Source organism: Bubalus bubalis, chromosome 20 (assembly GCF_019923935.1).
Source record: "Bubalus bubalis isolate 160015118507 breed Murrah chromosome 20, NDDB_SH_1, whole genome shotgun sequence".
Classification (NCBI taxonomy): domain Eukaryota; kingdom Metazoa; phylum Chordata; class Mammalia; order Artiodactyla; family Bovidae; genus Bubalus; species Bubalus bubalis.
This window is the reverse complement of record NC_059176.1, coordinates 2,140,058-2,154,677: the sequence shown is the minus strand read 5'-3', so window position 1 is coordinate 2,154,677 and position 14,620 is coordinate 2,140,058. Positions and strand designations below refer to the sequence as shown.

The 14,620-nt window shown below is 46.7% G+C and overlaps 1 protein-coding gene across 7 annotated transcripts in view; it reads right to left on the bottom strand.

The window, feature by feature from the left end:
- Nucleotides 1-12,639, bottom strand: part of PPP1R13B (protein phosphatase 1 regulatory subunit 13B) — a 76,365-nt gene extending 63,726 nt beyond the window's left edge. For 6 of the 7 annotated variants that reach the window (XM_044933251.2, XM_044933247.2, XM_044933250.2 and 3 more), the window contains exon 1: nucleotides 12,589-12,639. In XM_044933251.2, the coding sequence (XP_044789186.2) occupies nucleotides 12,589-12,624 (36 nt within the window). In that variant the 5' untranslated portion in view covers nucleotides 12,625-12,639. Of the gene's footprint in view, nucleotides 1-11,672; nucleotides 11,911-12,588 lie in introns of those variants that run through there. The other variant, XM_044933245.2, reaches the window with a different exon arrangement.
- Between the last annotated feature and the right edge of the window lie 1,981 nt (nucleotides 12,640-14,620).

Genomic DNA, 14,620 nt, shown 5'->3' with positions numbered 1-14,620 from the left:
ATGGGATTTTCCAGGCAAGAGTACTGGAGTGGGTTGCTACTGCCTTCTCCAGAGGATCTTCCCAACCCAGGGATCGAACCTGGGTCTCCTGCATTGTAGGCAGACTCTTTACCATCTGAGCCCTCAGGAAGTCTAACAATACTAGTAATTAAATATTGATAAAATCCTTTCAAATTTTCCTAATTTTATTCATAATCCTAAATCCTTTAATTATACTATTTCTGTGGTTGTTAGCACCCTCAATGTTGCAGCAAAGTTATTTACCTAAAGACATCAGTTAGAATGTATCCTCACAAAATTACAATTTAACCTGTTTTCATCTGTGAAAATACCTATTGAAGCAATCTCTAAAGCAAAAATGTCTTTTTAGTCTACTGAATTAAGATCATTTAACATTTTGGAGATACCAAACGTGGGGGATAAAAGCACACATCTATAGTGCTTATTACACACCAGCCACTGTAACAGGTTCTTTACATATGAGTAATTCATTTAACCTTAACAAAATCTAATAAGGTAGGTACTTCTATGGCCTCCATTTTACAGATGGGGACAATAAGACACAGAGATTAGGAAACTCACCCAAGATCACACAGGTAGGAAATCAAATAGCGGAGATTCAAACCCAGTCATTCCCAAATCCGTGCTCTTTAACTACTGCGTTACACTGTCGCTCAACAGTTTTTCAAACATAAAAGCAAAAATCAGTTAATGAAAACTGCTACAATAAAACACCAGCCATGTATAATCCTTGAGGAATTAATTCTTATGAATGATAGCATTCTCTGAATAGCTGAGGCTCTAACCCCTTTGTCTGAGCCCCAAATCTGAAACTGTTCTATCCATTCGATGTGGCCACCAGCACACATGGCTATCGAGAACTTGAAATGTGGCCAGTCCAAAATCAGATGTGCTATACGAATACAATATGTGCTGGAATTTGAGAGGCTTAGTATGAAAAAAGAGCATAAAACACCTCACTAATCATGTTTTAATATTAACTGCATGTTTAAATAATTTTTGGATATAGTGAGTTAAATAAAATATATCATTAAAATTAGTTTCACTCATTTCTTTCCACTTTTTTATGTGGCTACCAGAAGATTTTAAGCTGCATTTGTGACTCACCTTATGTTGCTACTGGACAGAGCCCATCTAAATGTGTCCAGCTGATGTCCACGCTGCTGATGCTATTTACCCTTTTCCTGATGCCTCGGTCATCACGAGGCCTTTAACCACCACCCTGTGTGTAGTCTGTAATCTGTCATCATGCTATCTTTGGTGGTGACTGAGGTCAGGATGCCCACCCTCAGACCACAAGCTTGGGGTTTCTTAAAGCTGTTTCTGTGGTTTCCAGCAGCCTGTCTGCTCATAGTTACACCCCTCCAGCAACCTTGACTATAGCCTCTATGAAGATTTAAAAGCCAGGTAAATTAAAACTGTGCAACATGTTAGAGTCAAGGGTAAGTGAGGGCTGAGAAGGGTCTTCTGCAAGCCGCCTTCAATGCATGACTCTGACAACTGTTTTGACTGCTCAGAGACCTCTCCTGTCTCGACTAACCCAACAGACTCTTCTCATGGATTCCAGACACTTAACAACAACTTTCACTTAAACCAGAGCATCTACAACTCTGCTTAAAATTCTGCAACAGTTTCAGTTTGAGATGAAAAAATTCTGAAGATGGATGGTGGTGATGGCTGCTGAACAATGTGAATGTACTTAAATGTCACAGAACTGTATACTTTAAAATGGCTAAAATAGTTAAATTTTATGTATATTTTAACACAATTAATAAACAAACTTCAACAGTTTCATGTTTCTCAGGATGAAGTTCAAACTCGTATGCAGGTCATTCAAGGTCCTTGGAATCTGAACTCACCAGCCTACCTCACCAGCCCCCCTGCTGCATCAGGCCTTACGCTCTAAGCAATTTCCCTCAACACACCACACCAATTCAGATCTCAGTGCCCTGAAAATGTGAAGTGAAAGTCGCTCAGTAGTGTCTTTGACTCTTTGCCACCCCATGGACTATACAGTCCATGGAATTCTCCAGGCCAGAATACTGGAGTGGGTAGCCTTTCCCTTCTCCAGGGGATCTTCCCAACCCAGGGATCGAACCCAGGTGGATTCTTTACTAGCTGAGCCACAAGAGAAGCCCACAAAAGTGGACCTCTATCTAAATCCCTTGCCCATCCCCTCTATCCCTTCTTCCTCATCCTTCTCAACTCTACTCAAACGCCACCTCCTCTGTGAAAACTCTCTGGACATCCCAAGGGCAAGAAGACTCCTCGCACTACTGTGCTCCGCTGTAGCGTGCACTCTGCCTCTCGTGCAATCTTTATCTTCCAGAATGGCACTTTCTGTTTATAGGACTGTTTCCCACCGTGAGCTCACTGAGAGCAGGGACTATGCCAGTCCTGGCACAGAGCCAGCATAAAGGGACGTTCCCTAAATGCCTGCTGAGGCCATTCAGTAAACAAGCATTTAATGACTGTCAACCAGAGACATGGGGGATACTGCCGTGAGAAAAGAAAACGAAGCCCCCCTTTCACGGAGCCTCCACAAGTAACTGCCAGGTGGCCATAAGCACTATAAAGAGAAGGGCAGTGCAGTCAGGGAGGGTATTTTATACAGGGTGCTCGGGAATGCGCCAAGGTAGAGACCAGAAGGAAAGGGCTGGCTCTCCTACTCAGGGACAGAGCACTGAGTGAAGAGAACACCAGCTGGTTCTGAGCTGTGGTCTCAATGACACAGGGTACTGGAAGGCAAACTTTCATTTCTAAGAAATGCAAACCGCCCCTCTCTGACCTAGCAACTGGAAAGATTTCACAGTCACCACCGAGTTCTCTCAGGAGGAAGAACACAGCCATTCTACCCAGGTGGGGTACAGTGCACGTAGGCTCCTCTGCCGTGAGGCCTTGCAGCTACTGGAGAAAACGTAAGAGGAGCAGGTATGACTGACTGCTATTTTACATTAACAGGATGCACTAAGCACCTGGCAATCCTCACAGCCGCCTCTGAAACACACTCCTACTAAACCCATTGTAAAGAGGAAAGTAAGGCACAGAGAGGTGAAATAATTTGTCCAAGGCCACCGAGTTGCTAAGTGGCGGAGCTAGACTTTGAAACCAGACAGTCTTGGCTCCAGAGTCTGAGCTGATAACCACTAGGCCCCCTGTTTCACATCTGTATTTCTATCACAAAACTTTCTGTTCCTATCGTTGGGCTTTTTTACTATTAACCCTAAAGCCATCAAATTTTACTTTATCTGTCTTCACATTTTGATCATTCAAGAGCTTAGTTGTTATTTACTGATATTATTTTCAAGACTGCCATTAGGTAGAAATATAAGCATGCAATGTAAACAACAAGCAAAACATAAACTATCAATGCGGAGACACAGGTTACCCCGCTATAAACAGTGTGCGTATAAACTCCATAAAGATGGTGGAGGCCCAGGCCAGCCGCTGCCCCGTGCAGGGGGTCTAGTGGGGGCTCAGGGTGGGGCCGATCAGGCAAAACAACAACTACAAGGAATGCCATGTGCGCGTGGCATGCCACAAATGCCCAGGAAGCAAATACCAAAAACGCAACATTATAAATCAGTGAATATACAAAAAATGATTTTTTAACTTAACAGATTTATTTTACTTTAAGAGTAACATCTTTCTGGATACAGCAGACATCTCAAGCTCAACACACTCCAAATAAACCTCACTCATCCCCTTACAGCCCTCTAAACCTATTCCTTCTACGTGTTCTCTAGCTTAATCGCAGGAAAGACAAGCCCGGCTGCTGAAGCAATAAACTTGTTATCCTCAGCTCCAGCCACTGTACTTCCTTCCTCTTGGTCACACACACTCACATGTACACACACTCCACACACCCTCTCACTCCAGCCGATCTCTTTTACCTCCTACTGGATCTTTCCCTTCACCTTCCGGTCAAGTCTGACCTGTACCAACTGGTCTCCTAACTGTTTTTCCTGTTTCTTTTTAATTTGCCTTATGTCATGGTCCTCCCCGATAGCTCAATTGGTAAAGAATCCGCCTGCAATGCGGGAGACCCTGGTTCGATTCTTGGGTCGGGAAGATCCCCTGGAGAAGTGATAGGCTCCCCACTCCAATATTCTGGCCTGGAGAATTCTATGGACGAGTCCATGGGGTTGCAAAGAGTCGGACACAACTGAGTGACTTTCACTTCACTTCACGGTCCACTCCTCCAGTCTTGGTTTCAGAATTATCTCTCCACCATACAAATCTGACTGCATCACTCCACTTTTTAAAAACATTTGGTGGTTTCTGATCACCCACTGGATCAAGTGCAAACCCCATCAGAGCACACGCACACCTCTTCACAAAGGGATCTGACACTACTTTCCACATCGTACCTTCTTTCATTCAACAAATGGTCACCAAGCACCAACTATGTGGCCAGTCACTGGGACAGGCACTGGTGAAACAGTAAAAAGCTCCTGCCACGATGAAAATTACAGTCTATGACCAAAAAAGACATTAACCAGTCACACAAACAAATGTTTAAGACCGCAACTACACGTACTGCAAAGGCAGACCAGGCAAAATGTTCTGAAAAGATAGTGGCAAAGGCTGTATTGTATTACAATACAAAACAAGGTAATACAAAGATTGTATTACAACACAATCTTATAAACTTAGAACTTCTAAATTGTACACATCAAAAGATGAATTTTATGGTATGTGAATTATATCTAAAAAAAAAAAGGGGGGGGGCACACCAGGTTGAATGCCTCTACTGATGTATTTGGCTAAGGCAAAGATGAAAAAGCTTCCCAAAGGAAATTTAACTTATTACATATAACATTTGCTGAACCCTGACTACACAACAGGCCACTTTCACGGTAATAATCCACTGATCCTAACAACCCGAGGGTTACTATTATTATTATCCTCAGTTTAAAGACAGAGAATTGGTCGGAGAATCAACTGGTGACGCCAGAATCCACACAGATGCCAGGGCCCATACTCTTATCTGCTACAGCGAGGTCCCCTGGGCAATGACTACTGATTCAGAACGACTTATGATGCAATAAGTAAACCACTGTGTTTCATTTCTTCCAAAGGAAATTTCTCTCCATGTCCTCTGCCTTTATAGTAACACACAAGGCCCGGTAAGATCCTTACCTATCCACTTGCCACCAACACCTTCCTGCTTCCTCTCCTCCAGCCTGCCCCTCACATGCTCGGCTCCAGCTACAGACCTGCCTTTGTTTCTCCAGTATGCCGGGCCTGCTCCTACCACAGGGCCTTTGCATTTGCTTGAGCCACAGTGATTACCATCACAGCGTACGTTATACAGCATGATTCAATCAAGGCCAGTTAACCGTTTCTCTGGACACACAATAGTGCTAGCAAGACCCCGTTCTGAATTGTACACTAACATTCAGAATGTCATTCATTAGTTTTAATCAAGACTACCTCATTTTCTAGTCTTTTATTGTTCTGTATGATATCACCTAGCAAAGATTTTTATTTTACAAAATATAGTAACAGCAGCTTTTGCTTACCAATTAGTATGAACAACAGTCATATGGCTATCTTGCAGTGAAATAAAACAGAGCAATTAAGCCAAGAAAGTGTCACAATAGAACCTGAATACCACCGTTCTTCTGTGCAGCCCCAGGACTACAGTCTGTGAAATAACTATGGCAACAGCACTTGTAGACATCAAAATCCCACCGAAATTTTGCTGAGAAGTTACTGCCCATCTGTGCAAACACACAAAAAAGCTCACTGACAACTGGTTACGTAATTTCCACACAGCAACCTGGTCATGTTTTAAGTTTTTATCTTGCTAAAAATTCTGAGTAACTCTTAGGCATACACACTGACACAGACTTTTCAAAGTAGGATGCTGAGAAAGGAAAGATACATTTAACACGTCTGTGCATGCTCAGTCGCTCAGTCATGTCCAGCTCTTTGTGACCGTGTGGACTGTAACCCTCCAGGCTCCTCTGTCTATGGGATTTCCCAGGCAAGAACACTGCAGTGGGTTGCCATTTCCTACTCTAGGGGATGTTCTTAATCCAGGGATCGAATCTAAATCTCCTATGCTGGCAGGCCAATTCTTTACCACTGAGCCACCTGGGAAGCCCTACATTTACGTTTAAAACAGAGTCGTCCCCAAAATCAAGATGGCGAAAACTATCGTCTTTTATCAGATAGGTTCACCATGCTGCTGCTAAGTCGCTTCAGTCGTGTCCGATTCTGTGGGACCCCATAGATGGCAGCCCACCAGGCTCCCCCGTCCCTGGGATTCTCCAGGCAAGAACACTGGAGTGCGTTGCCATTTCCTTCTCCAGTGCATGAAAGTGAAAAATGAAAGTGAAGTCGCTCAGTCACGTCTGACTCTCAGCGACCCCATGGACTGCAGCCTTCCAGGCTCCTCCATCCATGGGATTTTCCAGGCAAGAGTACTGGAGTGGGGTGCCATTGCCTTCTCCGAGGTTCACCATGAGATCCTTTAAAATATTAAGCTCCAACTGAGCTAAGCATCAGGTAAAAGTATTTAGCCTAATTCAATTTAAGTCCATGGGGTCGCTAAGAGTCAGACATGACTGAGCGACTTCACTTTCACCTTTCCTTTCATGCATTGGAGAAGGAAACGGCAACCCACTCCAGTGTTCTTGCCTGGAGAATCCCAGGGACGGGGAAGCCTGGTGGGCTGCCGTCTATGGGGTCGCATAGAGTAGGACACAACTGAAGCGACTTAGCAGCAGCAGCACCACTAGCAAAATTCCTTGACTATAGCAAACTCCTGTGACTGGCACAAAGGCCAGGAGCAAAGACTTTTGAGTCAGATAGTTTTGTTTTCAAACAGCACTCTACCACTTAGTAGCTGGGGGCCCTTACCCAAGTTCTCCATAAAAATGAAGACGTCACCATAAAACCCATAGGATGCAACTGTTCTTGTTGTTTAGCCTGCCAGGATCCTCCATCTACGGGATTCCCCAGGAAGAATACTGGGGTGGGTTGCCATTTCCTCCTCCAGAGGATCTTCCTGACCCATGGACCGAACCTGCATCTCCTGACTGGCAGGTGGGTTCTTTACCAATGAGCCACCAGGGGAAGCCCATAGGACACAGTGTTTTAGCACATAATGACAAACACCATTCATTGAGAGCTCATTACAACTAAATTGTTGAAGTTAAACAGCTGGAAAACTTTACTGCTGTACTTAATACTGTAGCCTTCAGAAGAGTTATTCCTAAAGACTATTTTTAAGTTCAATAAAACTGTAATAATAAACCTTTCATATTTGCATCTTTGTATGATCGAAGCTTTCCTTTTCCTTCTGTGAACTTTTCGGCACTCCAAAGGTTAGAAATAGTTTGATTATCTTAAATGGTAATATTATCTTTGAATTTTTGTCTCAAAGAAACCAGAGTTTAAAAAAAAACAAACAAATTTCTCCAGTCCTGAGTATTTTGTTTACTGAGTTAGGCTATAAAATAAAACCGATCAAAATGACTTAACTGGGTTTCTCAGGTGGTACTAGTGGTAAAGAACCCGCTTGCTAATGCAGGAGACACAAGAGACTCGGGTTTGATTCCTGGGTCAGGAAGATCCCCTGGAGAAGGAAATGTCAACCCTCTCCAGTATTCTTGCCTGGAGAATCCCATGGACAGAGAAGCCTGGAGCAGCCTGAAGGGCTACAGTTCAAGGAATCACTAGAATTGTTTAAAAAAAATCTTCTCCAGTCCTTAGTGTTTTGTTTACGGAGTTAGGCTAGAAATTAAAGCCGATCAAATGACTTAATTATTAACAATAATAGCGAACATCCATTGAGCTTCTTCTATCAGTTCTATCATACCAAAATACTCAGGCAGTCAACGCATTTACTAAAAACTGCCGAAACAAGCAACAGGTTGTGTAAACCTCCGATGCAGCCAATGAAAATATTATTGACCCTCATTAAAGTATCTGTCACATATCAACTAGTAGACCAAGCACAAATACTTGGAAAAGACCAGGACCAACTCATTTTACAGGTAAGAAACGGAGGCTCAAAGAAATTTAAGTCCAAAGGTCACAGAGTTACTTACAAGTGGAGACTAGAACCTTAGCCTCTCTGCTTCCAGTTCACTGTTTTGTCTATTACATGAAAGCTGATGGTTTCAAAAGGAAGCTATTTCAGAACCTCAAAATGTTTTCTACATCATCGAAAGTGAATACATGAAATAACTGAATGTTTGTTTAATGAGAGCTAAATATTGAGCACAAATTAATGTAACCCACAGCCCATAGTGAGTATGCTGAAAGAGCTCCTAGGACAGAAATAAGTGGAATCAACTAATCCCACTGCATGGTGTCTACCAGAGGTAAGGAGTCCCACTGCTAACACGACCGAAACACCACCACCAGAGTGCCTTTCTTACAAATAATACACACTTCAGAGCCACGGAACTTCCTTTACCCAAGTCAACAGTCCTTTGAAAGAGAAAAAAGTACCCTTAGCACCATGCTCCAGATACATTTCACCTGTGCACAAAAGCTCCACAGCTGCAAAGTGTTCATTCTGTAGAAAAGTGTTCATTCTGTAGAAAAGAATTATGCTAATGAGCAAGGCAGTTTTTCAGCCTTTTCATGCTCTGAACCAGGCCACTTTTATTAAAATCCTTATTTCTATCAAAGTTGTTTAGGTATGGCCTAAATGATGTCAGGTCCAGAGGTTAGGGACCAGCCAACAAGTCATCTTTAAACTGTGGTCCCTTTTTCCCCCTGGGAAACTGTTTTAAAATGTCATCCATTGAAAAAAGGTGAATGACCACACATACTAAAATGCAATGATATTTTAATAACAGAAAATTCCAAAATATAACTTTGTTTAAAATTGACAGTCATGAAACTTGATGTAACAAGCAAATTGAAGACATCTACAAAGACTTTATTGTGTCAGATGAGAACATGGCAAGATACTCATTTCCAACAGCTGAGAGGCTGGCTGCTGCAGTAAATCATCTAATCAATTAAAAGTTGTTACAGATACTACACACTAATTGCCAATTCTCAAATAAGTAAAATACCATACACTCTAAACCTGTGTTGTTCAAGACAGTAGCCACTAAGCTACATGTGCTACTGAGCACTTGAAATGTCCTAGTCTGAACTGAGGTGTGCTATATACATAGAACTTCACTGGATTTACACTGGATTCACACTGATTTCAACATCTTAATGCCAAAAAAGGAAGTAAAGTATCACATGAGTAAATTTTTCATATTGATTATATGTTAGTTATAATATTTTTAATAGAGTTAATAAAATAAACTATTAAAAATAATACTGGTTACTAGACAAATTTGAATCGCATATGTGTGGCTCATTATATTCTTATTGGGTAGTGCTACTCTATATAAACTCTGCAAAATATGATCTAATCCTCCTTCAATGATTCACGATGATGATGATGAACAAATACAAAGAAAAATCTTATTTATATCTTGGGTGCACAGTTTAAGATAGTACCAAGTAAGAATGGCATGTCCTTAAAACTTCTATGAAATTTACAACCAACCCCAACTACATTTATAGAGGAAGGACTCAATCTTAAAAGTCGTACTTAGGGAACAAGAAGGAAATACAAAAGTAAAGACCTTGAAAGTGGGACTAAGAGAAATACCATCTGTTTCTAGAAGGCATTTTAAAATAAAAGCAGTGTGTTTTAAATACTGAATAGGCCTGTTTTTTAAAAACAGTATTTGATTATTATGAGTATCACAAAGAAATTTCCCAACTGCCAGCCAAGCAAACTTCTGAAAAGGAAAACCTGGTAAAGACTAGAAATTCTAATTATGTGGAGCACAGAAATAAAAAATCTGAATGTATCATATGGAAAATGTAAGCCAGATTCCTTAACAGAGTATTTAAAAGGAAACATCATACAATGATGAAATCAGTCAAAACTTTATAGGTGTGCTTCAATATTACTATAGTATCAATTACAGGATTTAGCTAAAAGTGGGTTCAAAATTCCAAAACACCATAATGCCTTTTCCCAATCTAGCCAGTGAGAATTAGGGAGAGAACTGTTTCCAAATGCCTTATCTTGCAGAGGTTAAAATTAGAAATTGACAATTCAGAGCCGTATTAACTATAAAAAATATCTGCATGGCATTCTGTTTAACAAGGACTTCTGGACACGTCATCCTTTTTGATCCTCAGGACAGCCCTCAGATATTGGTCTGTTTTTATACCTACTTTAGAGGTAATTCCAGGCTTGGAGACCTTGACTTGTTCAAGGTCACATTGCTAAAAAGTAGCAGAACCAGTACTGGAGTCTGGATCTTCTGATGCTGATCCAGTTCTTTCTTTACAAGACAATCATTCATTTAAAACCAAACATTTAGAAATACAACAAGCTCTGATGCCAAAGAAGGATCTAAGGATCAACTAGGTCAAATCTTAAGACTCTGCAAAGGCAATGCGTTGGAATCAGTTCAAAAAGGGCAGAAGAGATTACCAAGAGACAGAAAATGATTTGAAAGATCAGGGGAAAAAAAAAATTCTAATCTAAATGTCCTTGGGTGCAGCACGGTGGAATAATAGTATTCAAGCAGAAAATGCAGAGAAACTGTACTTTCCTTCTGAAATGGATTTTCAAATGTAGAAATTGTAGGCTAAATTGTTACTTTACTACAAATGCCTTTGAGAATTTTACTTAATATACAGGCACTCATAAAACCAATACATCCAACTGGATGCCACCAGCCCTTCATTTTTTTCATAAATCAAGACATTTTACTTCACAAAAAGCCAGAATAGAAAAATTATAATTCAGCACCCACGGCTCTTTAGATGATAGGTAAAGGAAAAGCTCCGCTAGGAGCCTGGCAATCTAACGAGCTCTGTCTGCTAGTAGAACGCACCCTTGAGGGCAGGACAAGGCGGCACCGCACCACAAACGAACCTAGCTCAACCTTCAAAACGGCGGCGACAGGCCAGATAACGCCAAATGTACAAATCTCGAAGGTACGGTAAAAGGGAATGCCTAAAATGGCTCTCAAAATCCAGTCCCCAAGTAAATTCCTAAATACAACAGGATTTCAGAAATCACTAAAAGGACTACGGAGAAATGTGGGTTTCCAGCGTGGGAACACCACACGGGGGTGCCCACACTGCCGACTCCAAATACGACACCAGCAAATTTCAGGCGGGGTGAAGAGGGGGGAGAGAGACGCCTCGAGACCCTGAAACAGGGCGAGCTCTAAACGACCCCCCGCCAGGACGGACAGGGTGAGGAGGGGGGAACTGACCGGCTCCAATCCCACCTCCGGCTTCCCCTCCCGGGCAGCCCGGCCGCGAAAGCTCGGCAGGAAAGGGCCGCGCTGGCGGCCGAGGGGGCGCCGGCCAGGGACCCCCCGCCCCCGGACCCCCGACCACGCCGGCCCCCGCTGCAACCCCCGGACCCCAGATCCCCGGACCCCCGGCCCAGCCCGCGCTGACAGCCGGCGCCGCCCCACCTGCCCGCCCGCGGCGGGGGCGCCGAGACCGGGCGCGCCCGCCAGGCCACTTCCTTCCCCTCCCGCCCGGCCCACCGAGCTCGCGCGGGCCCCCGGGGGCCGGGAGGCGCGGGAGGAAGGAGGTTTGGCCGGCTGCCCGCGGAGGAAGCCGCCGCCGCCGCCCGCACCCACCGGCATCATCGCGGCGCGGGTCCGCGGCGCCCTCGGCCGCCTGACAGGACGCTCGGCGCCGCGCCGTGCCCGCCGCTCCGGTCGCCCTCACAGGCCGCGCGCCCGCCGCCGCGCTCTCTGGCCTTCAAGGGGAGGCGGCGGCTGCGGCGGGCTGCGGAGCCTGGCCGGCTCTGTCGCGACCGCCGGCGCGCTGCGTCGCTGTCCCGGGACCGGCTGCCGCCGCCGCCGCCACCTCCGGCCGCCCGCCTCCCGCCGCCAGCCCGCGGACTCTCCTCAGCGCCCGCAGGCCCCGCCCCCAGCGCGTCGCCCCTCACGGGGCCCGCCGCCCCCTCCGATTGGCCCGCCCGCGCCGGGGGCGGGGCATTCCCGCCCCGCCCCGCCCCGCCTCGCTCCCGAGCGCGGCCAGGTACGAGCGCGTCCGCGCTCTCGCGGGAAGCGGGGGGGCGCGCGCGCTGCGGAAGCCGGGCAGCTGCCCCGCCCCGCTGACCGGTCTGTGGGGCCCTGACCGTTCGCTGCCGCGGTCTCGGCTCCTCCGAGACCTAGAGCGTGGGAGAAACTGAGGCCCAAGGGAGGGAGGACCTGGCCGGGGCACCGCAGCGCGTCTCGGCGGGGCCACGGCTCGAACCCGGGCTCCGGGAGGCCCGGCGCGGGCGGGGCGCATACCGCGGCCACGGCGCGCGCGCGCCCCTCTGACCGCGTCCTGACCCCGGCCTCCCGGCGCCCCGCGGGGCTGCAGGGCTCGGGCCGGAAGCGGGTGGGTGCGCCCCAGACCACGCGTGTGACCTGGCTCCGCATTGCTCAGCACGGACCCACGAGCCGGCGTGGCGCTCGGGCCCTGGGCACCTGTTCCCCGCCACCACCACCTGCTCGCGGCTTCTGCGACCCTCCCGGGGCCCTTTCCCCACGGCCAGCCGACCTTCCCGGGCACGTGGCGGCTCTTCAGCCTTGGCATTTCCCGCAGGCGTTACCCGTGGCCTAGGACGCCTGCAGCACCTGTGCCAGCATCCTTCAGAGGCGCAGACGTCCCAGGCGGCACGCAGTCTTCCTCTCCAGGGTCCTCTTCTCTCCTTACGGCCCTGTCTCACCAGCACCGCGGTCTAAGCGCCTGAGTAACAGAGGTCAGGGCTGGGCTGGGGCTGAGCGGACCCTCACTGCCCAGTGAGCGCGCATCCTTTCTGTGCCCGCTACACTGTGCCATTCACTTGAACCCTGATGGGAGATGAGATGGTGACCTGTGCACTCCACAGGCAGCACTGAAACTTCTGGAGTATCTGGAGCGTAGGGGTCTGTTTATGGCCCCAAACCCACCTTGGGAGTGGACCACAGAGATGACAGCAGGTGATGTCAGAGGGACGTCTCTAGGGACAGAGATGATCAGTCTGTCCCTAGCCTGTCTGCTCCTTTGAGGGGCCTGAGCCGCTGGGTGGGGCTGAGGGACAAAGAGGGGGAACCACCACCCTCCTCTTCTTGGCTTCTTCTTCAGAGGCCAAGGCTGTTGGTTAGTGGTTGAGAGTGTAGACTTGCCAGTCAAACAGACACTGCCTCAGCCACGCCCTCAAGTATGATCTTAGACAAGCTGCACCTTCTCTGTTTATCTCAATTTGCCCATCTCTATAATGGGAGATTACAGAAATAATAACACCTGCCTCAAGGGATTTAGGGAGATTCAGATGAGTATGAAAATCTCCCAACACAGTTTGTGGCCCATGGGATTGGCTCTATAAATAGTAGTTTCTGTAGTTATGCTATCCTTAGCAAGCAGGCTTAGTATACAGAGGTAACCCAGGTAATCCCCTGGGAGAGGGATTATGCAGAGATTTTTAAATTTATACACACTGGGCATCAATGGCTAGTGACACATCTCTTCCGGGAGAGAAGAGAGAGCTCCAGATAATAACAGGAGATCCCAGGTTGAAGGTCAAAGACCTGGTTCTAACTCCAGCCCTGCTTCTGACTCCCCATGTGGCCCTATGTAGCTTGCATCTCCTCTCTGGGTCTCAGTTTTCCCACGTCTAACTGGGGCAAGTCTAGAGTCCATGATTGCTGAGGGCCTTTCGGCTCTGACATGTTCCAGTCCTGAGTCGTGAAGGGGTGGGTACAGGCAAAGAACAGGCTTTGTCAGGGCACAGCAGAGAAGTGCCACCTGGGATGAGATGGTCAAAATGAGCTCACTCTCCCGAGAAGGGGAAGCTAGGCCACTGGGTCCCCACTCTTGCCTGCAGGACCTGTGGGCACCGACGGAGGCAGCTGCCCCGCCCTCACACTGAGGTACTCTCTGTCCTCCAGGCAGGCACCTATGTGAAGCCAGGCTGCTTGGTGGCCAGCCACACAGGCTCTGGCTAGTCCTTCTCATCTCCATTCTGCTGCAGCCTCCAAGCACCAGGCCCCATCACCTGGTCCATCATCTGGTATCTAGATCAAGGGCGTGCATAATTAGCCTCCCAGCCCTGACCTCCACACCCAAACCATCCCACACGTGGACATAATTGGGTCAAGATAAACGCCCTGCCAAGCCGTCTGTGTTTCCACATCACCCAGATTAAAGTTCACAAGTAGCCCTTCAGGAATCACTGTTGATGGTGGGATATGGTTCTTAGGGTGGTGGAAGAAGACGTCTGGGTTGTTCAAAGGGTTCAGCAAAAGAGAGAGTGAGCCAGGCAGGAGATCCTATCCAGCCTAAGCGCACTCAGCAAATCCTCGATAATTGTTGAATGTGGGTGATGGGTCCCTGGGATGTGCTTTTCTCTCTACTTTGTATGTTTGAACTATTTTATATTAAAAATGATTAAATATTCTTTCAAGCAAGTTAAAAAGCCCATTTGGGGAGAAAGTTCAGAGTCAAATTTGCATAAAGGAATTCTTGAAGGACCAAGAACCCTAATAAAGGATTGCAGGCAGGAGTGGGAACTGTGTGGATTAGGTCAGAAATCAGACTGACCATTTTCACT